Source organism: Gavia stellata, chromosome 21 (genome assembly GCF_030936135.1).
Source record: "Gavia stellata isolate bGavSte3 chromosome 21, bGavSte3.hap2, whole genome shotgun sequence".
NCBI classification, from domain to species: domain Eukaryota; kingdom Metazoa; phylum Chordata; class Aves; order Gaviiformes; family Gaviidae; genus Gavia; species Gavia stellata.
Window position 1 is genome coordinate 13,524,347 of NC_082614.1, and position 23,649 is coordinate 13,547,995.

The 23,649-nt window shown below is 51.1% G+C and overlaps 2 protein-coding genes across 2 annotated transcripts; one reads left to right on the top strand and one right to left on the bottom strand.

The window, feature by feature from the left end:
* The first annotated feature begins 2,072 nt into the window (after positions 1-2,072).
* On the top strand, positions 2,073-7,742 carry P2RX4 (purinergic receptor P2X 4). Its single transcript, XM_059827544.1, has 11 exons — positions 2,073-2,203; positions 2,818-2,965; positions 3,989-4,060; positions 4,155-4,227; positions 4,709-4,805; positions 4,989-5,069; positions 5,176-5,317; positions 5,658-5,794; positions 7,244-7,337; positions 7,425-7,490; positions 7,581-7,742. Exons 1-11 carry the CDS (start codon positions 2,073-2,075, stop codon positions 7,740-7,742), a joined length of 1,203 nt encoding a protein of 400 aa, XP_059683527.1.
* Positions 7,743-11,052: 3,310 nt separating this feature from the next.
* Positions 11,053-22,700, bottom strand: CAMKK2 (calcium/calmodulin dependent protein kinase kinase 2). The gene is made up of 16 exons (XM_059827960.1): positions 22,386-22,700; positions 21,596-21,643; positions 21,123-21,176; positions 20,907-20,958; positions 20,681-20,814; positions 20,019-20,055; positions 19,187-19,208; positions 18,806-18,894; positions 18,365-18,564; positions 18,221-18,274; positions 17,675-17,748; positions 17,032-17,119; positions 16,690-16,785; positions 16,007-16,135; positions 13,687-13,787; positions 11,053-13,326 (listed from the first exon to the last, which is right to left on the bottom strand). The coding sequence occupies exons 1-16, from the start codon at positions 22,698-22,700 to the stop codon at positions 13,254-13,256; spliced, it is 1,566 nt and encodes a 521-aa protein (XP_059683943.1). The 3' UTR covers positions 11,053-13,253.
* Between the last annotated feature and the right edge of the window lie 949 nt (positions 22,701-23,649).

Genomic DNA, 23,649 nt, shown 5'->3' on the forward strand with positions numbered 1-23,649 from the left:
GGCTCTGGGGTGAATTCTTAGGGCTACTTTTTAGTGGGAGGTTCCAGACCTCCTGCCTTTGCACTGGCGGATACCAGAATCCCAGCTGAGTCAGGAGATGACGAGCACCCTGAAAATAAGTTGGAGCCAAAAGTGATCTCAAAGCATGACCCCTGAAGGAAGGAAGTCCAAAAGAGGTATCACTTGAAAAGGTGGTCCTGAGCATTTTTCTCCCCCAGCCTCACCATCTTTCTGCAGCCCTGGATCAAGAGGTTCTAGAAAGGGGCCTCTGAGCATGTAGTTTCATAACTCACCGTTGAAGGCCTCACAGTCCGTCCGGATTAAACAGGCTCATTTTAGATGATTTCAGTGACACAGACAAAACATTTTCTGAAAAGCCCAGCTGTTCTCTTTGTATTACTCCTTACAGCTTGGCATCAGGAATTACAATGAAAAGTACTTTTACCGTCTTTGTGTAATATTTTCGGGCATTTCATTCATACTCGTTGAAATTGTAATGGGCTTTGGCCTCCTGTTTGCTCTTAGCTTCAGACAGGCCTTGCCTCCTACACCCCCTCCTACTGAACTTGGCATAGTGCGAGTTGCGTTGTGCTATGATGCATAAGGCCCAAGTACAGCCGAGGAGCAGCACATTCAGGGTAGATTAATCTGTGCTCCAACACCTTTTAAGTTCTTTCTTTTTGTTATACTTGGACATGTTCTATTTTCATAGAAACAAGGTGAGAAGGATTGTAAGATATATATTCTGCACTCCTTTCAACTAAGCTTTGTTCTTTCTGAGCTAACCCAGCAGTTTGCCATTTCCATTTCCTACCTATATTTTAAGATGTATTGCTGGCAGATGATGCCAGCTGTATTTTCATCTTCAGTTGTAATATGCATTAATTGTATTAGCATTCATATTGCAGCATCTTACGTATCTAGAGTGGGAAAATATTACAGTTGGCATTAATGCATTCCTGTTGAACTGAGTCTCCTTTTGGAAAGAATTACACTGAATATTCCCTGAAGACTTTGATTTTAACATCCTTTCACATTTGTATATATGTTCTTCCTTATCCTCTCCCCCCTTTTTTTGGTCCTTTCAGTTTTGACTGTTTTTGTAATAAAAAGAGTTTTTTACTCATCTGTAGCTGACTCCAAGTCCCTTTCTTTAATAGTTCCGTACCGTCTGAAATTCCCACTGCCAGTTTGTCAGTTTGCTTCATCTCTTCCTAAGGATTTATGTGCTATTATGAGGGTTATGGTGAAGTTTCTAAAACAAGCACCGTGTTGGACAGCTAGCTCAGCATTGGGTGGAAGGTGCATGAATTAGGTGGTGCAGATTTCTGCTTTTATAGCAAAGATTAATTCTGCAAGAGGATAAATAAAGGATTTGCTCATTGTGGATGGGAGGGTGACAGTGTTAGATATGCTTCTGCTATCTTTTGCAGGCAGGTGCTCTGTCCTTGCCCTCAGCTGGCTGCAAGTTATGTCTTGGTGTTAGGATGGCCCTTGCCTGAGGTCGTCTGTCCAGCTGCTTTGTGAAACTGGGTAGCCCAGTCTCAGCGTAGGCCTGACAGCGGCAGACTTCCAGGTGACAGCTGACTCCTGTCTGGCCAGTATGGAGGTGCAAAACTCCCCATAAACTTGCTAATGACGGGAAAAATCTCCCATATGTAGCAACTAGGGTGGGAGCATCCTCCTCAGGATGACCCACCGCCTGCGCTTCCCCGCCCCGTACCCACGCACAGCACAGCTGCAGCAGCGGGAGGCCTCAGGGCAGAGCCTTGCCCTGGCTGCCGAGCGCCAAAAGCAGCCCCAAAGCGGCCGGGAGCCCCTTTACCCTCCCGAGGGCAGCCGGGGGAGAGGCTGCGGCGCCTCCGGGCAGCCGCTGCCTCCTCCTCCTCGTCCGCGGGCAGGCAGCCCGAGGCTGGCGGGCGGGGGCCCGGCAGTCAAGGGCCCGAGGCGGTGCAAGCCCCGGGGCTGCGGGAGCGCTCTCCGGGCTGCTCGGGGCGCTGTGGCTCCGCGGGGCTGCGGCAGCCGCTGCCCGGCGTGTGGGGGGCTCCCGCCCGCCCTTCCGGGCAGCCGCCATGGTGTCGTGCGGGGCTTTCCACAGCTTCTTCTTCGAGTACGACACCCCCCGCATCGTGCTGATCCGCAGCCGCAAAGTGGGGCTCATCAACCGCGGGGTGCAGCTCGCCATCCTCGCCTACGTGATCGGGTGAGCGCGCGGGTGGGGGGGGGGCGGTCGCCGGCGCTGCCCTGAGCCCCCTCCCCGCCGGGCTGCGCTCGGGGGAAGCCCACGGCCCCGCCGCGGCTGTAGGCGGGGCGGGGGGGGGCTCGGGGCGGCTGCCGTGAGGGAGGAAGGGCAGCTCCTCGCCGGGAGCCCCCGGGGGCGCGGGGCGGAGGGGCGGGAGCCGGCCGCCTGCCTCAGGGCGAGGCGGGGAGGCAGCTCCCGGCTGCCGGCACCCCCTTTTCTGCCAGGGAGGGGCGGGCGGGGCTGGGGTGGCGGGAAGCGGCCGCCGCGGGGCTGAGGGGAGGCCGGAGGTCGCCCCCCCTCAGGAGCAGAGGCTGTCCCGGAGGGTGACCGTCGTTCACCCGGCGGGGGTGTGCGTAAAAGCAATAATTAGAGCCTGCCAGACCACTCTGAAAAAGAAAATCAGATGGGAAATGGCTAGTCCTGTGACCCTTTCGTAGGGAAACACTATGAAATTATCTGGACTGGCCCTTTCAGGTGACACATGAAAAAAGGAGAAATTCCCACTGCCTGTGCTGGTTTATGGTGTTTATCTGGTTTTTGCTGTTGTTTTTTTTCTTGCAATCCTTCTCTTGCAGCTGGGTCTTTTTGTGGGAGAAGGGCTATCAGGAAACAGACTCTGTGGTCAGTTCTGTAACCACAAAGGTGAAAGGAGTAACGCTGACAAACACATCCGCCTTGGGAGCCAGGATCTGGGATGTGGCTGACTATGTCATCCCTCCTCAGGTATCAGTCGCCTTCACACGCAGAGGAAGGGTTTTCTAACAAACAGCTACTGCTCTGCCAAAGTCCACTGAGGTCTGGAGCAGCTTCAGCCTTGATACGAGGGGATGAAGCAGCTTTGCTTTGTTGCAGATCATGCTGAGCACCTGCACCACTAGCCCTGGGGAAGCTTGTTTCAAGAAAAGCATGTCTGTGTGTGTGCTTGCATAGGAGGGAGAATTTTGCAGGCTTCAGGAAAAAGTTGCAACAATAACCACATGTCATCTTTCTTACTGCTTTCTAAAGCAAACAACTCAAACTTAACTTGTTGGCAGAATCCCCAGGAGTAGCCTGCAAGTCACTTGATCCGGAACTGAACAGGAGGTATTGCTGTAGTTACTGATTGACCTTGTGTCTGTGGGAATCTGCGCTCTGTGCACAATACATGACAGCCTTCAGGGTTGGCAGGCACGGCCAAGCTGCTAGTCGTGGGTCACTCCTCCTGCACAAGATGTGGTGCAGAAAGAAGTGACAGATTTAGCCAGATTTTGGCTGAGTGATCATATTTCTGTATTGGTGGAGCAGAAGCCAACAACAGATCCCGAATCACACAGATCAGAAAATAATCGAAGTGGTGCTCCCTGGAGAAACAAACCAGGGCTGGTCAATTTTCTAATAAATACATTGCAAAAAAAAGAGTGGGAGTTGTGCTCAGACTTGCAGCTGGAGCTTTAATTGGGCTTCTGCCTTGCAGCTCCCGTTAGGAGCTGTGTGATCTCTGTTTTCATAATGCGAATGAGGAAATTTGGGCCAAGTGGGAGGACAGAAGGGGTTGCTAGTCCCACAGTCCTTCCTCTGCCTAAAGGCAGTGGCATCAGGCGATACATGTGGGAGAATCTGCTCCTTCAGTGCTACACCAGCACTGTCCAAAGCAAGTCCCTTCTGCGGGGCCACCTGGGCTCTGTCAACAAAGACATTTGGGGCAGTGCCTTGCATATTCTTTGCAGACTGTCACTCTTAAGTTTCCTTCTTGTTTTGCATGTTCAGGAGGAGAACACTGTGTTTGTCATGACCAATGTGATACTCACGCTGAACCAGCGCCAAGGCCACTGCCCAGAGGTAGGTACAGGATCTGCTTTAATCCTGCCTTGTGTGGGTGGGAGTGCGGGGGAGAGAGTTCCTAGAGCTTAGTGTAATTATTGTTCCTCTCCAGCTTCCAGATGATAAAACAGAGTGCAAGGGGAAGAACAACTGTGTCCCAGGATATGTCAGCACCCACAGCAATGGTAAGAAGCCTGTTGCAAGGGCTCCTTTCAGTCTGTGTTGTGATATCTCTGTGTTGCCTTCCCTCCTGTGAAGGAAGCAGCATTTCACCTCAGTCTCCTTGTTCTCATTCTCTCACACCTAAAAGAATTGAAAGAGAAGCTCAGAGTTTTCTTCTGGGGGAGAGCAGATGGGCTTAGACTATGTTGGGTGGATGCTGGATAGATGTGTGCTTTGGTGAATTAGCAAACAGTGAGCTTTTTCAAGACCTTGAGGCCATGAAGCAGTATTTCACGTAGATGAGGATTTGACTCAGAAAAAGGCCGTAATGCTTCTTTCTCTGAAATTGCACCACAAATTGCAATGGAAGATAATGGGGGTCTTAGTACTGGCACTTCACCTCTGAGCAGATTGCTTTCACCTTATGGAGTGAGGAGACATCACAGGGCAAATGCTGCCTCTGTATTTTTGCTTGGTAGTACCTCCATTCACATGTCTTTCCAGGCATCCAGACTGGGGAGTGTGTACCGTACAACAACAGCATCAAGACCTGTGAAGTCTTTGCGTGGTGCCCTGTGGAGGATGACTATCATATACCCAAGTGAGTGCTCTGTCTTCCTATTCTGTGGTGGCCTTCATGAGAGGAGGCTAGCGGTACACAGCCGATGGCTTTCCCTATGGGGTACTATTGGGAAAAGCTGAAGAGGTGATCACCAAGGACTCTGCAGAGTCCTGTTTGTGAAAATGTAAATGAAACTTAGTAACTTTTCCTATTTTTTTGTAGGCCAGCGTTCCTTCAAGAAGCTGAGAACTTCACCATTCTGGTGAAGAACAACATTTGGTATCCCAAGTTCAACTTCAGCAAGTAAATAGCATGTGGGGCACTGCGCTGTCTGGTCCTTTGGACAGTGCAGGGGAGCTGGAGGAGCGGAAGAAGATGCAACAGATGTTCTCTCTCTGTTCCTCTGTAGGCGAAACATCCTCCCCACTATCAACTCCACCTACCTCAAGAACTGCATCTACGATTCCCAGACAGATCCATTCTGCCCTATCTTTCGTTTAGGGAAAATAGTTGAAGCTGCAGGGCAGAACTTCCAGGAAATGGCTGTGGAGGTATTTGGCAGACCCTTCTTTTGGGGTTCAGCTGTGTAGAAGAGGAACGGTAGGTGGTTGTCCCCCTCTGCCTGATGGCATGAGCCACAGGACACAGAACAGCTGCAGAAGGGAGAGCTGCTCTGTCCAGAGGGACTGGAGTCAATTTTACTCAACAAATGTTTGGCCTCGGCTGGTTTGGGTGGGGATATGTGCAAGGTCCTCCTGTAACAGTGGGAAAGAGTGTTTGACCGGGTCTGGGACATGGGCTGGTAAATCAGGGTCCTGGTCAGCAGGAAGCCTAGTGCCGGGCTGGCCGGGCACTTGGGCTGCTCACCTTCTCCTCTTCTCCACTTGGCAGGGTGGAGTCATGGCGCTGCAGATCAACTGGGACTGCAACCTCGACAGAGCTGCTTCCCACTGTGTGCCAAAGTACTCCTTCCGACGCCTCGACAACAAGGACTCTGCCCACACCGTCTCGCCTGGCTACAACTTCAGGTAATGTGGCTATGGAGGGCACCTGGTGTCCCTGTGCCTCAGTCTGCCACTGGCACAGTGTTACGGGCTGCTTGCACTCCTCTGGCAGTTGCGGGTAGTCCTTGGACTTTCGATGGTGCTGTAAAACTTGGAGAGTTTCTCTGATGCTGTAAAACATAGAGCAGGTTGGATCTTCACTGTGTACAATCCACAGCAGAGGGGGAAGGTCAGCGAAGCTCCACTGATTGCATCAGAGTGTCTGAGTCATATTTGCATCAGCATTTGGGTGACTGTTTGGGCCAGCCTCCAGTGGCATGGCAATGTAAGAACTGACTGTTTCAGGGTGCGCTAATAAGGCAGTATTTGAGGGGGCTGGGGGGTGGGGGTGCGAGACTGAAGCACCTCCTTCGCTGTGCATGAGGGAAAAACTAACCTCTAGAAAGTGGCTCTGTCCGTTGAAGACAGTATCTGCACCAAGAGTATCCTTCTGGCATACACCACCACATATACATTCTGGCCAGTATGGATAGGTCCAGCACCGCCGGTAAAACCGCCAGCGCAGAGCCGGGTAGCTGCTTGCATCCAGACTCAGAGCTATATGGATTAGCCACCTTGCCAAGATCCTTGCAACAGTCCTGCTTGTGAGGAAACACGCCTCAGGGCTATGCTTGTTTCTAGAATCACAAACTCTCACTTAGCACAGGGGATCTCTTTTGGTGGAACTTGAATGAATTCACTGAGAAGCTGCTGTCATGCAGACATCACAAGCATGTGTTTGGGAGGTGCCAGGCCTGCAGGTACTGGGGTGTCAGGTGAGACCGGCTGGAGGATATCGCAGCCTGGCTGGTGGGGGTTCTGAAGTGCTTTTGCTAATTCCAGACCGTGGTGCAGCCCCTTACCGATCCTTCCTCTTCTCTTCCACCCTCTTCTCTGCTTCCTCCTGGCTTAGTCAACCATGTGGCGGAGTAAGTCTGATCTCACTTATTTGTTCTCGTCCCTTTTCCCTGTCATTTGCCTGCGAGTCACATTGTGCGGGACAAGGAACAGCCTTTGTGTGCCAGGCTGAGCTGTGCTGCCTCCCTCGCTGCCTGCTCCCGGCCCTGCCCTCTCGTGGCTGCCTGCACTGCTGCAGCCTCCTGCTTGCCTCTGTCTGAGGGGGATGATTCTCATGTGTAGCTGCATTTCTTCCTGTCTGTCCTTCTGCTCCCCTACTAAAGCTAACTTTCTCCCCTCCCTATGCTTTAGAAGCCTCCTGATTTGGCTTGTGCTAACTGCTCTCTTAAACTCCCCTGTTCTGGGCTTTTCTCCTATATGTGCTTGCCTGCATGAAATCGCCCTTCATCATTTAGGGCTTGTCTCTGGAAGTACCAGTGTGTACCAATGTTGGGATGGGAGAGACACCTGAACGTTGCACGGTCATGTAAACAACCTCAAAACTTCCAGCTAAGCTCTGATCTATCTTTTCTCCAGGTTTGCAAAATACTACAAGGATAGTAATGGCACTGAATCACGGACACTTGTCAAAGCTTATGGCATCCGCTTTGATATCATAGTGTTTGGAAAGGTAGGGTGACTTAATTCCTGGAGGTCTTGCAGTGAGGGCTTTCAGAGATGCTGAAAAAACATATTCATCTTTGTAACTGTCTTCTAGGCAGGAAAATTTGATATAATTCCTACCATGATTAACATCGGCTCTGGCTTAGCGCTGTTTGGCGTGGTAAGTGACACTGTCTGCACTTGGACTCAATTCTGGATTAGTGCCTCAGTTCTGAGGATCATTGTCTTAAACTCTTTCAATCTCCACTAGGCAACAGTGCTGTGTGACATTGTTGTTCTGTATTGCATGAAGAAGAAATACTACTATCGGGAGAAGAAATACAAATATGTGGAGGATTATGAACTGGTGAGCATCAGTGAAGGCAGAGTGAAGTCAAAGTTGCTTTCTCTTCTGACTCTGGAGAGATTCTGAAACAGGGTTTAGAAAGTCCACATCAAACAGGGATTTTGAACCACAGTTCTGAGGAAACTTTGTCTTCCTCAGAGAAGCTCATTTTTACCTCAAAGCTGTTGCAGGGAGGAGCACTAGAAACAAATATTGTCATGTTTCCTGGGCAACCACTCTTAGAGAGGGAAATGTATGTTGAAGAACTTGTCATGCTCCCACTGCACCTCTTTTTTGGGTTGCAGTCCTTGGCAGTTGCCTCCTGAGAGCTGCAGACAACTGCTCTGTCCCCATCAAATCCTTCCTTCTTGGCTTTTGGGGGTTCCTGCTGCTGTGAACAAACTCATTCAATGGGTTGATATTTTATGAGACCAGTATGCTGACAGCCACAGCTGCGGCTCCCTTCAGGATCCAAATGATCCATTTCGCCAGTAGAAGGATTTAGTGGGGTTGCTTGCCTGGTCCTGAGGGTAGGGCTTGGCCCTGCAGCCCTGTGCTTGGTGGGAAGTGTTGCTGCAGAGGGTGGATTTCTGAATCAAAAGAGCTTGTGGCACTGGAAATGTAAAGTCTGAGTAGCGGAGAGCAGCTTGCCTGTGCAGAGGGTTTTATGTGAGAGGAAAGGGGAGAAAGAAGAGTTTTCTGGCAGAGAACTGTAATCTCTGATCCTTACAGGGAGCCAGTGAGACATATGGAACAAACTCCTAACCTCCTGCTGCTACAGCACCAACTGCTGCTGTGAACATTACTCTGACCCTGCCATGAGACCCACCCTCTTCCTTGGAAGGAAGGGGGAACAAACCTGAGAAAGGGACCTTCTCCACTACTCTTCACTACTTCCACTGGCTGGAGCCAACCGCCCGAGAGAAGAACTGGGTCTGCTCCTTGTCTGCTGTCTGTCCAGGTTAATTGCACTAAGCACAGAGGGAGAATTGTGCTTTTATGCCAGGCCTCTGCACTGGCTAAGCCTGGGACAGGGACTGCTCCCACATTGTCATTTTGTCGGTCCTTTCCCTGAGCTCAGTGGTAGCAGAGAGCACAGGGTAACAAGCACAGAATCTTCCTTACAGTGAACATGGCCCCTGCCAGGTGTTGCCTAACCTTGGGAGAGCAGCTCCTTGCTGTTGTCGAATCACTTTTCCTTGCCCTGAAGGATTGTGATGCTTAGCTGAGCCTGTGCCTACTATTTAATCATGTCTCCAAGCTCCAGTGGTCACAGACCGAGACAAAGCAGTGTCTGGTTCCATTGTGCTATGGTAAATGGCTTACTGGTTACAGAAATTTTTTTTTCTGTTTTGTCTAATTTTTATGGTACTACTTTAAAATTTACTTTCTTTTAAATAAAGCAGTACTCTCTCTCTCTCAACCCTCTTGGAGGCCTGCAAGCTGGGTTTTTCTTTTTTATTTTTCCCCAGGGCCTGTGAAGGTTAGGATCAGTGAACTGTCTTCATTTTACACAGATGATACTAACTGTTCCTGAAGAGCTATCAAAGCCAGTCCTGCTGTCTATGTTGCCTCTTGATTCTCTCAGCAAGAGTGCTGCTTCAACTACAGCTTCTGCTCTACCTTGGTTCTCCTAACACCTTGTCTGTGTTCGTTGCATTAAAACCCTATCCAAGGGAAAAGACTTGAAAGTTAGGGGCCAGGGTGGGTTAGCCTGCATGGCCTTAGGCAAATGCTAGTACCAGCTGGTCAGAAGAACAGATCTGTTAGTCCCTGGCATACCTCCCATGCTTTTCACCACCACCCCCAGGCCCTGTCTCTGGGCTGCTGCATTTAATGGGTTTACACAATTTGATTTAAGTGAATTTGTTGGCTTTTATCTTCATGTGGCCGTGAGCATCTCTAGTGATCACGCTGGCACAGCAAGGTACAGCTCTTCCCTTTCTCTCAACCTTTCCTAGTGTTACAGAGCCTTGGGACCTATTCTGTACCTCCAGCATCCTGGGTGGGGCTTTGCTGCCTTTTTCCAGCAGCATGGTGGGTTTGCTACAGCATCATCGTTTTGTTTTGTTCTTTATTTGCCTGCTGCTGCTGAGCACTAAGCTGAATGTCACAACTCAAACAGGCCTTTCCAAGACTCAGCGCCCCAGTCTGTGCATGTGAATGGCTCAATTTGGATTATGCAGTGGCTAGAGCCACTGTGGTCTCATCCTAGCCCAAGATCCCCAGTAACAGCAGAGCACCAGACTTCACTAACACAGGAAGGTGCTTTCAGACTCCTCTTCCAACAAGCAAACTCTCATAGCTGGATAGAGACCAGGCAAACGGGATAACAGTTCCACTTGATCAACTAACTCTGGGTTTGGTTGCATGTCCTTTATTTCAACTTGTACAGAGAAGCTTGAACAGCTGTGTGGAAAAACACTGAGTAGTTGTTTTGGGTTTTTTTCTTTCTCCTTAGGTAATATAATTTAAAAGTGGTAAATACACAGTATTTAAACTTGATACACCTGATAAAGTTAAATGCATAATAAAGGGGTAGGAACGAAACACAAGCCTTGGTCAATAAACAAACAGTATAAAAATGAGCAATAGTTCAGGACCTTAGAAAAAGAAACAGATCAATTGCCTGATAGGTAAGAGGGGACCACCAAGAAAAACTACTCAAGACAAGAGGCCTGGTTCCCCTTAGCACTTTCCTGTGTGCTTTCAGAGCCAAAAAGGCTTAGTACCCAGCATTAAGCCTATAGTCAGCACTGGGCTTGCTTGAAAGGAAGGGAGTTGGGGAAATCAAGCTATAGCCCAGTTCCAAGGCACAAGCAAAATGTTTACTTCACTATAAGGGGAAAAAGCGAGCTTTACTACTAAGGACCAGCAGCTGGGGAACTGAGCAGATTTATATATACAGTACAGCTTCTCTAACAGGTCATGCATTTAGATGGATCTTCCTCACACAGCCACGCTTTATGCTTTCAACAGAACTAGTCAACGAGAAAAATCTACATCGAATTTCTTTCAGAAATGTGCATTTGGCTGCAGCCCTACCAGAGCTGGCACTGAGAGACAATCATTTTGGAGAGCACCTTAGGGAAGTGCTGAGCTTTAGGATCCTTACGAACCAGGCCCGTGCTAGCCGTAAGACACTGATTATGGTAATATCTGAGGCCCAGTGACTATGTGGCTGGGCATCGAGGAACTGGTACAGCTTACTCTGTTTAGAAGCTGTGTTGCACCTGGCAAGCCTGTTTGGTAAATGTAAACTGTCTCACTAGGCACCTGACAAATCACAAACCAGAGATACGCAGCACAGAGCATCTCTACAACTCACCTTTAACGAAACACACCACACACATTGCTATGTACCAGCTATAAATAATCAGATCCCCTTTTTTTTTTTTTTTTTTGGCAGAACAAGTCCATTTACAAGGGTAGAGAACGAAGCTGCCTGCTCACATGCATTTCCGCAATGAAAATTTAGGAATGGGGGGAGCAGGCGGCTGTAGTAGTGCTGGCACTCAAGTTACCTGTTTGGTTTTCCCATAGCTGAAGCTGCAGGGCTTTGGCATAGCCTCGGACTAAAATGGGAGGAGAACAGTGCGTGTCTTATGGCTCCAAACTCCGTAGTACTGCTCCTAAACCACAAACCATCGTCACTGGCTTTGGAGAGAGGCCAGCAGCACAATCTTTCAGTAATAAATTGCGATTTAGGGGGAACGTTGCTTCGAGTGATCAAAAGATGTAAGGGACAGTTTGTGTAGGCACCTGCACACTTGCTAATGCTACGCTGGCTTTAACAAAGACCTGTCCTAACCAGAAATTACCGGGCCAGGTCCAACTGCAGCGGGGCCAAGGACCTCAGCGTGCTGCTGCTTGTGGTGCTCAAGATCAAGGAAGACAAGGGGACGGTCACTTCCAAAAGGCAGGGCACCCGTGGCCAGGGTTAGCAGGCAGAGATTATCATTAAGCAAAATAACTTGGGTCTCTCCTAGTGCCTTCCTCCTCAGGGCAAAGAATTATGCCTTAGCAGTCCCTTACATGCTTGGAACATTCGAATCCTCCCCCTCTTTCAGGTACACCATCATTTTAAATGCCTTATTCACGGTCTCACAACCACATCAGACTGAGAAGTCGTCAGACCTTTCCCCCCCACTCCCAAGCTCCATCCACAAAACAACTGCACTCGCCGTGACCCCTTTCCTCAAGCAAACCCTGACTCTTCTCCAGCTCACCCACAATCCGCCATTCTCCAGCTTTGTCCGAGCACAGAGAACTTAGGAAAGTGAGTCTGGACATCAGAAGCTCTCCCACTACGCGATAGATTATTATTTTTTTACAAGCACCACAAAATAATCAGAGTAATCTGACTGAAGGTGAAAGAGCTCTTCATAAGAAACAATCCATGAATTAGGTATACACTTAGTTTACTAACAAGCCTCTGATCCACAGGCATTCACGAATTACTGGTAACGAACTTGCAAAAAATACATAGCATTGGCCCCAAAATCCAGATTAAGAGTTTGGAAAACAAAAGTTTCTTTGAAAATTACTAGCTAATCCAAGTATTTCAATAAGATCTTAAATTCTAAGCAAGCCCTAAGTCTATACTTAAAAAATAGCATGTTGTATTATTTTTAATTGTAGTAAACCATGTAATGTACATGGAAGTGAAGGATTTTACCCTGAATTTTATATTTAATAATATAACTACCTAGATCAAGTAAAAGATTTAGAAACAAACTGTTGTTAGTGCTTCCTCTGCTGTTCAAAACAAACATTCAGCTAAACACCACCTTTCACTCATATGTCTGCAGCAAAATTAGTTCAGACTGAACTTAAGCCCTTAAATACCTTTTCCTTTCATACGCTGAATACTCAACTTACCAAGTCCTAGTCACACCAAGACCTTAGGAGGTAATTAACCTCACTTTCTCAACATCCCGAAGATGCTGTTTAATACAACTTGGCTCACAAAGGTAGGCATTCTTTAAAAAGCTGAAAAGGTGGGTTTTTGCTTTGTTCCCATGCAGTTAAAAAGGTGTCAATTAAAAACAAACCAGAACGACGAGAAATAGATGCAACAACATTTCCGGCAGGTCGTGAACTCTCAAAGTGTGCACGTGTAGTTTTACTCTTGTGTATGCCACTTGGCAAAAGCTTCACCCTTCTGCGTGTGCCCACTGACTACGCGATGGGCATACAATATCCCTGGGACGCTGGCGTTAGCCCCCGGAAATTATTTGGCATTAAAACCAGGTAAAAGCAGTTCCAAATGCATTTTTGTTTTTGACTGCCTTTTTTTTTTTTTTTTTGCAAAGCACTGCTGCTGCTCAACACGATAGCTCACCTCTCTGCCATCAGCCAGTGCCTTTCTCACAAGAAGTCAGCAGTCCAAGCGATTGGAGATGTTCAATGTTTATGACAAGTAGTCGGATGTCTTATAACATGCTGCTATGTAAGCTCTACATCCAGCATTATACTGAAATAGCGCCATGTCATGCTGTGTTTGGTGTAGGCTCTGTTAATGTCGCTCATCCTCAGCTGCACACTTTAATAATGTGCCCCGGATCAAGTTGCTCAACAGAACCATAAAGTCGATGTTCATGAAAGAAGTTCCTCCTCTCCCACGTTGGGCAAGTCGTTGCATTTCAGATTATCTTCACTGCCTTGTTTCCTGCTTTAAAAGGAAATAAAACACTTGCTTAGCGACTCAGAAAAAGGCGAAGCAATGAGACAGCAGCATCTGCTCATTCCCCTCCACGGGACCTTTGGGATCCCCCAGCTCCCCTGTCACAGGCTGGGAGCACCACAAAAAGGTGCTTTTCAGCCCATCAGAGGGGCAGAATATGCCATGTCACAAAAATCATCCCACAGAGCGGTTACGGGTCTGACAGAGGGTGTGTGAACGTCCCAGTCGTGGCCCTACATGAAAGATGCAAAGCCCAGCTCCTCAAATTCTCCTCCCGTGCTTTGCAGCAATTTCCATAGCACAAGACAAGCTGCAAACGTCCTTTCGGGCCACGATGACACTTACGGCAGCAGGTTCCCAGGGGCAGACAATGACCGCTCCTCCCTCCTGCTCCCCTCGAACGGGTTCCCAAAGGATCGCTTCCGGATCATCGTTTTAACCAAGATCTGCAAAACCAGATTAGAGTTCGTCGGGGGTGCTAGCACTTTCCTTTCATTCGAGAGCAACAGGAACATCAACCCTCATGCCCAAGTAATTAAGAAAACTAGTGAAAACAAGTCAAAGTTCTCTTTTAAAAAAAAACAAAACAAAACAAAAAAAACCCCGGAAGGAACCACATTTACAAGTCTCCAGCTGCTTAATACAGGGGCTGCATCCTCATCTGAAACCCACGGTGCAACAACTGAAGACGCAGATGAGAGCCACACTAGGTGTGCCATGCTGGAAAGGAGAGCAAAGCCGAGTCTGGGAAGATTTTCTCCACCCAGATGTAGGTTTTGCTGATCACTGCATCCAGTACCTGCAAATTCCCAGTTCCCTGTAGTTACCTGGCAGAAGAAATTCACTGGAATGGGAGAGGGGAAGTAAGGAACCGGCACGATTCTTCCTTAACGTTTACCAAAACCAAGCTGGAAAACTGGCCGTTTGTCTAGCTTTGGCTGCAAAACACAAAGCTACCCAACATCAGCTGCAATTGGAGACTGCTGGGAACAGAGCAAGTGTCGGGGCTGTTCCTACACATCCCCCAACTTATTTTGCTGGTGGGAGCAGAGAACAACATGAGCAGCACCAGACCCTGCCTCAGTATGTGCATCCTGCTCTGGGAACCCCTGCTACATTTTATATTGCTTCTCACCCCTCTGTGCCTTTTTTATCTGCTCACCACAGTACATCGAGTGCCCTTACGTGTCTGAAACGTGTATGTCAGCGGGGTCCCACAGGGGGAAGGCAGTTTATGCAAGAATCGAAGCCACGTGAATCTCGTACTCAAGCGTTAACGCCTGCAGTTGGATGCACAAAGGTCAGGCACCGGAGGGTAATTTTGAAGAACAAATGCAAATGGGAAAATACAAGATCTGCCTATCAGGGGAGGTTTAGACTGGATATTAGGAAAAAATTCTTTACTGAGAGAGTGGTCAAGCATTGGAAGAGGCTGCCCAGGGAGGTGGGGGAGTCACCATCACTGGAGGAGTTCAAAAAACGTGTAGACGTGGTACTGCGGGACACAGTTTAATGGCCATGGTGGGGTTGGGGTGATGGTTGGACCTGATGGTCTTACAGGTCTTTTCCAACCTTAATGGTTCTGTGATTCTGTGCCTGGAGGTGGTGCATTATTTAAGAGGCAAGAGTTGCAATAAAAGCACATTTGCCCTGAGCTGTGCTAAACACACCTGGATTTTCAACAGGGCCGGGGAGCACTGAGCCATCCTCTGCTGCATGGCAGCAAGTCACCTCCGAACAGGAGAAAGGGGGAAAATCCCCTCATCAATGGTGACCTCTTTAGAGCAAGATCTGCTTTTTCAGCTTGAGCAGTGCAAGGCACATTTGCATATTAATGTATCTGCGGTTGAAGAGACTTCTGCACGGTACTGAAGCGGGAGAGAGCTCCAGAAATGGCGCCAGGTGTGGGCACAGCCACGAGATGGAAAAAGGGCTTCAAAGGGAGAACCTGTACTTCAAAAAATCACAGCCTGGGTGTCTACACACAGATAATGCCGCACCAGGGAACTGCGAACGGTCGCTCGCTGTTTCTCCTAGCATAGGGGCTAGCGGGCACCCAAAGAAATCATTAGGTTCAAAACCCCAAAGGATTTCACTTTCCACACAGGGCAGGGTTACACTGTGGTTCTCACCACCACAGCGGGCTGCAGAGAATAAAAATATAAGCTTGAAAAGAGACGAGATGAATTCACCAAGAATAGCTCCAGGCGGGGGCTGGCACATGCCGTGGCCCAGATAAAATCTCCACCCTGGGAAGCTCCCGCAGCCCCTAGGGCCGGATGGGCAGAGCAGGGCAGGAGCTCCTCGTGCCTGGCCAAAACACCCACTCCCGGCCGCAGGCAGGTCCTGGACCAGATGCTCTTTTGCCCTGAGCAAATACAGCGATATTTAGGCAGCCAGCTCAAGCGTGGAGACTGGCAACCCACTGACAGGTCCCTTTGGGACCGCTCTGAAATATTCCCCCACACCGCGGGGTACGGCCACCTCCAGTGAGATGCTGAGACCCCATCTTGCAGTGCTTATTTCCGAGAGAGGGAAAGTCTTTGCTCTAATCGTGCTCCATGCTTTTGCCCTTCAGCAGCAACCTCTAGCTGCTTGGGACCACCCCGGGAGGCAGCGCGGACCCCGGTGTGCATCCACAGGCCATCGCCTGCCTCGTACTCACCACGGTGGCCAGGCTGGGGATGTGCTTGACCGAATTCTCCACCTCCTCCTCTGTCACCTCGATGAGGGTGCAGTTCTCATCCTCTGTGGGCAGCAGCTCCGCTCCGTTCTTGGTGACCCAAGGGTGCAACTTCAATTAATAACACAGCCTGTCAGGAACGATTTCCTCTTTTTCGTAACTCAAACAACACAAGCCTGGCAAACGCATCTCCTCGCCCAAGCTACGGCCCCTACGTGCTCCTGAAATACCAGGGAGCAGGGGAGAGACGTGCCATCTCACCGGCGAGCCAGCTCACCCCAGCACCGACAGGAATGGCTCAGCCCGGAGCAGAAAATGCTGCGGTGCGGCTCATCCGGAGCCAGCGCTGGCCCCATCTATGCAACCGAGCAATAACCTTGGTGACCTACAGCACTGGGCATCTCAGTGGGTTTTAGGGAAGAAGACCTATTTTCACTCTCATCTTACGGATGAGACAGCGCCAAGAGGCAGGAGCATTTATTCCAGACCATACGTATGAGCAGTAGTGATGGGGAGACCCACCGAGCCCTCGTCTTGGACCTCAATTAATCCACGACAGAAGGCAGAAAACCCTCTTTCTCCTTGCCCACACACCTGGCATCTTCGGCGGCTGCAGGAGGAGCACAAAACGGTTCAGCAATTCCCCCGCAATCCTTTCCCCCTACCTTAGTCTCCATTTTCTCAGCTTCTCGCCCCTTCCAGGCTCCCGCAGGGGCGGAGGACCAGAAATCTCCTGCGAAAGGCTGTTGCACAGTACTTTCCTGGTAGCAGAGGAAATACTGTACTCAGGGGATTTCCTTTTGCCTGTGACTTCTGTAGGCACCAAAGGTCCCAAAGCTGAGCAGGTCCCGGAGCAGGGGAAGGAGCTGGGACTTACCTGCCCAGGGGCCCTGGGCACAGGGGGAGGACCTAGCCTGGCGCGATCAAACTGACTCCCAAAAAAAGCCGAGCAAGGAGAACCCAACAGAAGTGAAGCCATGGCCAACACCAGGGGGTTGGGTCAGTACCTTGATTTCTGGGACTGAAATCCTAGATTCGGGATTTTTATCCAGCATCCGTGTAATCAAATCCTTCAAGAAGTCTGTAACTTCTGGCCTGGGGAAAGGAGAGGGGAGAGATGAGATGGGGAAGGGGATGGACGCTGCCTCCCTTCTTCACCCCAGTGCCAGCCACCGTGGGCCTTCCTGGGCAGACTGGGGCTGGACCCCAGCCCTGGCAGGGATGCAGCTCCAGGTACTCGTGCACCCAGGTCCCACATAGCCCTTCCTCCCCAGACACCCCAGGGAAGAAAAATATCCCCTTTTTTGGGCAATCCGAAGCATAATCCTGCATTTACGGGGCTGGGAGAGCCCGACACCGACTCCACCCAGGCTAAAACCCAACAGAGAGCAACTGCAGAGGGTAATCCATTCCCTCAAATGCCTCTGCAACTTCAATCACTCCTTCTTCGGCAACCGCAGACCAAGAGAGGTTGCCTTCACGTTTAACGCAAAGGAAGTTTTCCAGGGCTGAGGGCCAACAGAAGGGCTGAGAGCCCAAGTTTTGCAAAACCGCAGCGGAGCAGGGCAAGCCTCACCCAGGCAGCGCCTGAGAAAAGGCTCAAAAGAGCTTTAAAATAAGGGCTGAGGGTTGGGTTTTTTGGGTACTTACTGGTCTGGGAACTCCAACGTTTGGGTCTTGATTTTATTGTGTAAACTCAGGATCCTTTCATCCATAAAAGGGCACTACCGTGAAGAAAAAGAGCAATGAGAAAAGCAACAGCCGCTGTTAAGAAGCGGTGGTGGGGTGGCCAGTCGAGCATCGGGATCTCGCAGGGTTTGAAGGAGAGCGAGGAGCCAGTTATAGGGAAATAACAGAAGATTTCCTATTATATCAACGTCTTCTTTTAAAAGCAATGAAAATAACATTTGACTAAAAATGACCAAATTACTACAACAGCTCCTTTCCTAAAAAATCTGGCCAGGCACAGAATTTTTTCCCTGGGGAAAAAGAGAAACACAGCCCTTTTGGCTGCACCCATCCCGCAGACCAGCAGAGGTTTCCCATTTCCACCCACACATCCCTGTCTCCCCTTGACAATACCCGACTGCTCAAACAGGGGTGCAGGGTGCAAACCCCACCGCGTACCTGGCACATGGGAGGCACAGGCCAACCCCCCCCGGATCACCAACAGCGCTGAAAAATCAATCTCAATACCTGCCCAAACACGAAGCAGTACAGCGTGATCCCCATGGCCCAGACATCCAAAGCCTGCGGAGAGGAGAAAGCGTAGTTAGATCCGCAACAGACAGCATGTGCAAGGAAGATTAGTCCCAAAACCCTTAAATCGCTATTAAATACCTTTCCGGAGAAGATTTTCCTGGTTTCTGAGAGCGTCTCGGGGGCCATGAAGGCGGGGGTGCCCACTGTGTTGGTTAAGAGGGCATCGGCTCCCTTGAACTCGTTGCTCACTCCGAAGTCGGCGATCTTGACGTGCCCGTCTTCCCCCACGAGGAGGTTGGAAGGTTTAATATCCCGGTGGATTATCTTTTGATAGTGCACTGCAGCCGAAGGAAAAACGAGTGATTCAGCAGCAGCACCGGTCTGCAGCAAAGGAGCCGCGAAGTCCCTGCATGGCTGTAAGCCTTTCTGCTAACACCACAACCAGCCCCAGCTTCAAAAACCCCCGTGCAGTAGCATGAGCCACCAGAAATGGCACCACACAGCAGCAGAAAGTCCAGCCCCAGCTGTTTAGAAAAAAATAAAACCAAGAAATCCCCCCCTATTTGCATGGACACTCACAGTATTCAATGCCCTTGATCAGATCCTGGAAGTAGAACCGAGCCTGGTCCTCGCTGAGAGGTTTCAGGGTTGGGATTTCCATCACGGGGCTGCAAAGGCAACAGAGGACGGAGCTCGTTCCCCATCTGGATGCACTGAAACAGGTCCCGGAGGCTTTGCCGCCGGCCGGCCACAGCACGCGGCCCCAAACACAGTCACACAGGGGCTGTACACAGCTGTAACGGGCTGGGGGAGATGCTACCCAAACCCATAAGGGACCTCCCATGAACCTCCCCATCACCTCTGCGTCCCACGCCCGCCTCAGGTGGCCGAGCTGGGCCACCCGCAAACCCGTCTCACGTTCATGCTTTAGTAGGCTTAAAACTGGAATTCCATACTCACCCCTGCTTCACCAGTTCAAACACTGAAACACAAAAGAGAAGGTGATTACGGATCGCTTACAGGTTAGAGCTCCTGCGAGCACAGTCTCAACACAAAAGCAATTATTTTAACGACAAAAATTCTAAAAATAATATATTTTTTTAAAAAAGGAGATGCCATCTTACGCAAGGCACATGGCATTTTGGTTGCTTCCATTTTCCGTTAAGGCGATGCCGCCAACTACCTTCTCAGTGCCGCAGCTTCAGCATCATGAAGTGCCCTCCGCATGGCACACTAAACCCCTCAGTTTGCCTGCAAAACCAAGGCCAAGCCCACGCCCCAAGCAAACCTCTGCGCTTGGCCGTGAAGGCATCGCACGCTCCTCTGCTAATACACGCTGAGCATAAACGATGGGAAAGAAATGCCTCCTCCAAAAGCGCGTGTATTTACATCAAGCAAACCACTGCAGTCTGCAAGACAGGTTGGGAAGGAGCTTGTTTGTACCGTGGATAATTAACACGTGCCTTGTTCTCGAAGCCGAAGAAACAAAGCTATTTCCTAGCAGCCCAGCTTCAGAGCTGGTACCTCTCATGGCAAAGCATGCCCTGATGTTGAATTAAAGCCTATAAAGTGCTATAAAGCACTCCTGTCTCCTTTCTGACCCCAGACTGGATCCCGTCTGCTCCGACCATTAGAGAGGATTTGTTCCTCCAGCACATCCAGGACATACCCGCTCTGGAGGAGAAACCCAACCCCACACGCAGCCGCCCCGAAACAGGGGGAGAACCCTTTGCCCCAGCAAACCCCAATGCCCCGGATGCCCCACAAGCACCGCGGGGCGGTGGGCAGTTACCCATGTACAGGTGGTCCTCGCTGGGGTCATCCAGGACCTGCCGAAAGAAGCGGAAAGGAAATTAAACAGCGCCAAAAAACCTTGCAGATTAAACACAGTGATTTTTTGTTTAGTGGCCATCTCTATTCTGCACCGTTAGTACGGTCTGCTCATCTCCGAGCTTCTACCCACAAGGGGTGGGGAAAAAACCAAAGAGGACAGAGATACAGCCGTACTTCAAGGAAGTAAATATTTAAAACACACAGGAAGCATCATCTGACTCATGAGCCAAATAGACTCCAGCCTGCACATCCTTAATTCTTGATTTTTGGACTGTTTCATACAGTCGGTGGGTGGAGGGCAGAGCGGCTGCACTGCAGAACGCACAGAAACCAGCTCCCCCCCAAAACCCATCTGAGCACTTGTTTCCTCCGAGGAAGCAACATTTTTCTGCATTTCCCCTTCTGGGCAGGGAAGAAAAAAACCATCTTTTGGGAGGTGGGAATGAAAAAGCTTTTAAACCAGGGAAAATACGAGTCTCTGGCAGGCAGGACCCGCCATGGCCATCCCAGCCCCACTGCAGCCGCTCCCTTCTGCCCAAGCCAACGTGTAGCCCATCCCCGCAGCATCCAGGCTCCTTCGCACTCGGGGTGGGTTTTGGGAAGGGGCTGGCCGGCACTCACCTCCACCAGCTTCACCACATTGGGGTGGTCCAGCTTCTTCAGGATGGCGATCTCTTGGTAGACCTGTTCTATGGGCCCTTTGGGCTGCAGGCAGCCCTCGGAGGCAGCTTTGGCCCCGCGGGGCGGCGGGCGGCCTGTGGGAAAGGCAAAGATGGGGCGTCCGGTTGGGAATGAGCCCCTGGGGTCCCCAGATCATCTCCCACCCTAAAGCTTTTGCGCCACTTACGGGGGAAGCCCGCCTGTCTCATCAGCTTCTTTTTGGAGAGAACCTTCATTGCCTGCAAGAGGGGAGAAAACATGGGATTTGGGGAAAATCAAGCATAAAATGGGGCCGGTGGGATGGGGCCGGCATGGAGCCGGGCAGGGAGTCAGCGGAGGGAATCCGTCCCCGTCCCCCATCCCACCTGCCCCACTGCAGGCTCCCGGGACATGCGCCACTCACATAGTAGGTGTTATCATCCTCATTGTAGGCCAGCTTCACCACCCCGTAGGAGCCCTAGAGAGGGGCAGAGCCATGGGGACCAGTTAGGGACAGTCCAAAAAAAAAAAACCCATAGCACCAAATCGGGCCCCGGGCTCCTCCCCAAAGCCAGCCCCACCGGGATCACGGAGCTGGCGGGCGATGCCAGGGGTAGTGGGACACGCAGGCTGGGATCACACCGCCGGCAAAGAAACGCTTCAAATGCCCCATTTTGTGGGAGGGAAGGGGGAATAGGGAAAATTATTAATAATTTTAAAAATATATACAATTCAATCGGCACCACCCAGAAAAGACCAGCGTGGCAGCGAGGAGCCGGATGAGTTGCCATGGTGAGTGGCTGAACTTCCCATCTCACCGGCTGGAAAGCAAAAGTGAGCCCAACGCCCTCCCGCCCCAAATCCCCCCATCTCACCCCAAACCCGGCCAATATTCACCTTCCCGATCTCGTCCTTCAGCTTGTACTGGTTGAGCTGCACACAGTCCTGTGGGGAGAGAGGGGGGAGTCCGACACGAGCCACGAAACCGCTCGCGTTTGCTCTCCTCCTCTTAAATCTCCAGCAAAACTTTCTCTGCAAACTCACGCCCTGTTCTGCTCCGCCCGGGCACCCGCAGCTTTGATTCATGAGCCATAAACGCCAGGCGCCCGGCCACGCGTCGGCGTGTTTATAGATGGCTAATTGCAAATGTTAACGGCCGGGCAGGCAATATTGTCCGCTCCCGTGGAACGAGAGCGCACGACAGGCGGGCGGCAGTGGGGATCAGCAGCCGGGAGAGCCCCGGGGGGTTTAACACCGGCGACACGGCGCCAAGTATTTTTATTTCTTATGGGCAAAGCAGCTGCTTGCTGCCTGTTTTCTGTCAGCGCGGGCAGGCTGGGTGCAGGCAGGGCCATTTTCTCTTTAGATCTCAGTGGGTCTCTCTTTTATTTTCAAGGGAGAGAAAAAGAAAATAGCGGCACACCGCCGGCTCTCCTGAAACGCAGCCGTGGGAGCTGGCAGCATCTACAAAAGGCACAAAACGCAGCGAGCCGCTGGGTCCCACTTCCCCAAGGGCTGTTCCCACGGACAAGGATGGACCAGGATGTCTCACTGCCTCCCGCCATGCATCTGCGGACATGCCGCGGGGTTTTATCCCAAAAAAACAAGTGAGAAGCAATGCCACGGGGGTGGAAACCAAGCGGACGGGGGCAGGAGAACAACGGCAGTAGCAATGATTCCCCCTCACCTGGAGTCCCGTGATGGACACACGGTTCGACTCCACCGTCGGCCGCCGCGGCAGCCGTGGGGAGGAGTGTGGGGACGTCACCGGAGAGTAAGGGAGGGATGGGTAGATGAAGCGTTCGTTGGCACCGTCGCCATTCCCGGGCGAGCGGGCAGGCTGCGACCGCTCCTGCAGGGAGAGCTTTCGGCCAGAGAGGTGCAACTTCGCCCTCGGCTCCCGGCCGTCCCCAAAACCCTCGCCACCGGGTGCGTTCATCTCCTCCTCCTCGCTCGCGCTCCCCGTCGCGTCGTACTCGGTCACCACAATGAGCGAGGCCATGCCGGGGCGGTGGGGGCTCAGCGGCGGGGGGTCGTGCGGCACCCCGGGTGCTCGGCGGCCACAGCCTCCGTCACGGCAGAGGGGCCGCGGGACGGGTGAGCTGCCGGGGACGCATGATGGCATGGTGCAACCGACGGCCTCATCCCGGCCACGCTGCGACGGGGAGGCGTGCCTGCAAACACAGGGTGGCTCAGCCAGGCTCCCCCGGAAAGCGGGATTTCCTCCCGACGGTCGTTACTCTACAGATTAACTTCTTCATCCCAGAGGGGACGGTAAAGCCAAGGGCCGCGGCGCAGGATGGCACCGGGGCCGTGCGCCCACCCAGTTGTGGGGCAGACCCCAGGCAGGGGCCAGCTCTGAGGCTGCTCCTTCCACCCCCTTTATTTAAACGTCGCCAGGGAATAACAACCCCATCATCTCCACTACAGAAATACTCCAAAAGGGAGATTTTACAGGGGCAGGGATCAGGCCCTGCGCTATGCCAGCATAAATACTGCTCGGTTCCTTGCCTTACTGCTCGGTCCCACAGTTGGAGTGGGCAGGTATCTGCCAAACACCCCCCGAATGAAGCAGTTCATGGGCACAGGGACCCGCTTACCAAGTGCGGGGTGCAGGATCGGGCCCCCCCGCTCACTGCCTCCTCCCGCAGCCCATCACCGCCAGCGATTTCTCTTCCTCTTCCCGGGTTCCCTACGGCCTTTGTGCAAAAATCAGGTCCCTGAACCTTGGGATAGATGAGAAAACAATTCTGTTAGCAGCAAAGAATTTAAAAAATATATATATATATGTAATTAAATCATAATTAAAAAAGGGGAGAAACGGGTGTAATTCACACATGCCAGGTGCCCTGCAGCAGCCGGGGCAGTTCGATGGTTGGTTGGTTGGTTGGTTGTAAACCATTGCTCTTCCCTGCCACGATACTGGTGCTTTTTTTAATTTCTAGGTTAAC

Coding starts and splice junctions, on each gene's coding strand:
- P2RX4 (XM_059827544.1), top strand. CDS start 2,073: ATGGTGTCGTGCGGGGCTTTCCACAGCTTCTTCTTCGAGTACGACACC. Junction 4,061..4,154: donor GCCAAGGCCACTGCCCAGAG/GTAGGTACAGGA, acceptor GTTCCTCTCCAG/CTTCCAGATGATAAAACAGA. Junction 4,806..4,988: donor GATGACTATCATATACCCAA/GTGAGTGCTCTG, acceptor ATTTTTTTGTAG/GCCAGCGTTCCTTCAAGAAG.
- CAMKK2 (XM_059827960.1), bottom strand. CDS start 22,700: ATGGCCTCGCTCATTGTGGTGACCGAGTACGACGCGACGGGGAGCGCG. Junction 21,644..22,385: donor TGTCCATCACGGGACTCCAG/GTGAGGGGGAAT, acceptor CTCTCCCCACAG/GACTGTGTGCAGCTCAACCA. Junction 16,786..17,031: donor TTTCAGTCCCAGAAATCAAG/GTACTGACCCAA, acceptor CTCTGCTACCAG/GAAAGTACTGTGCAACAGCC.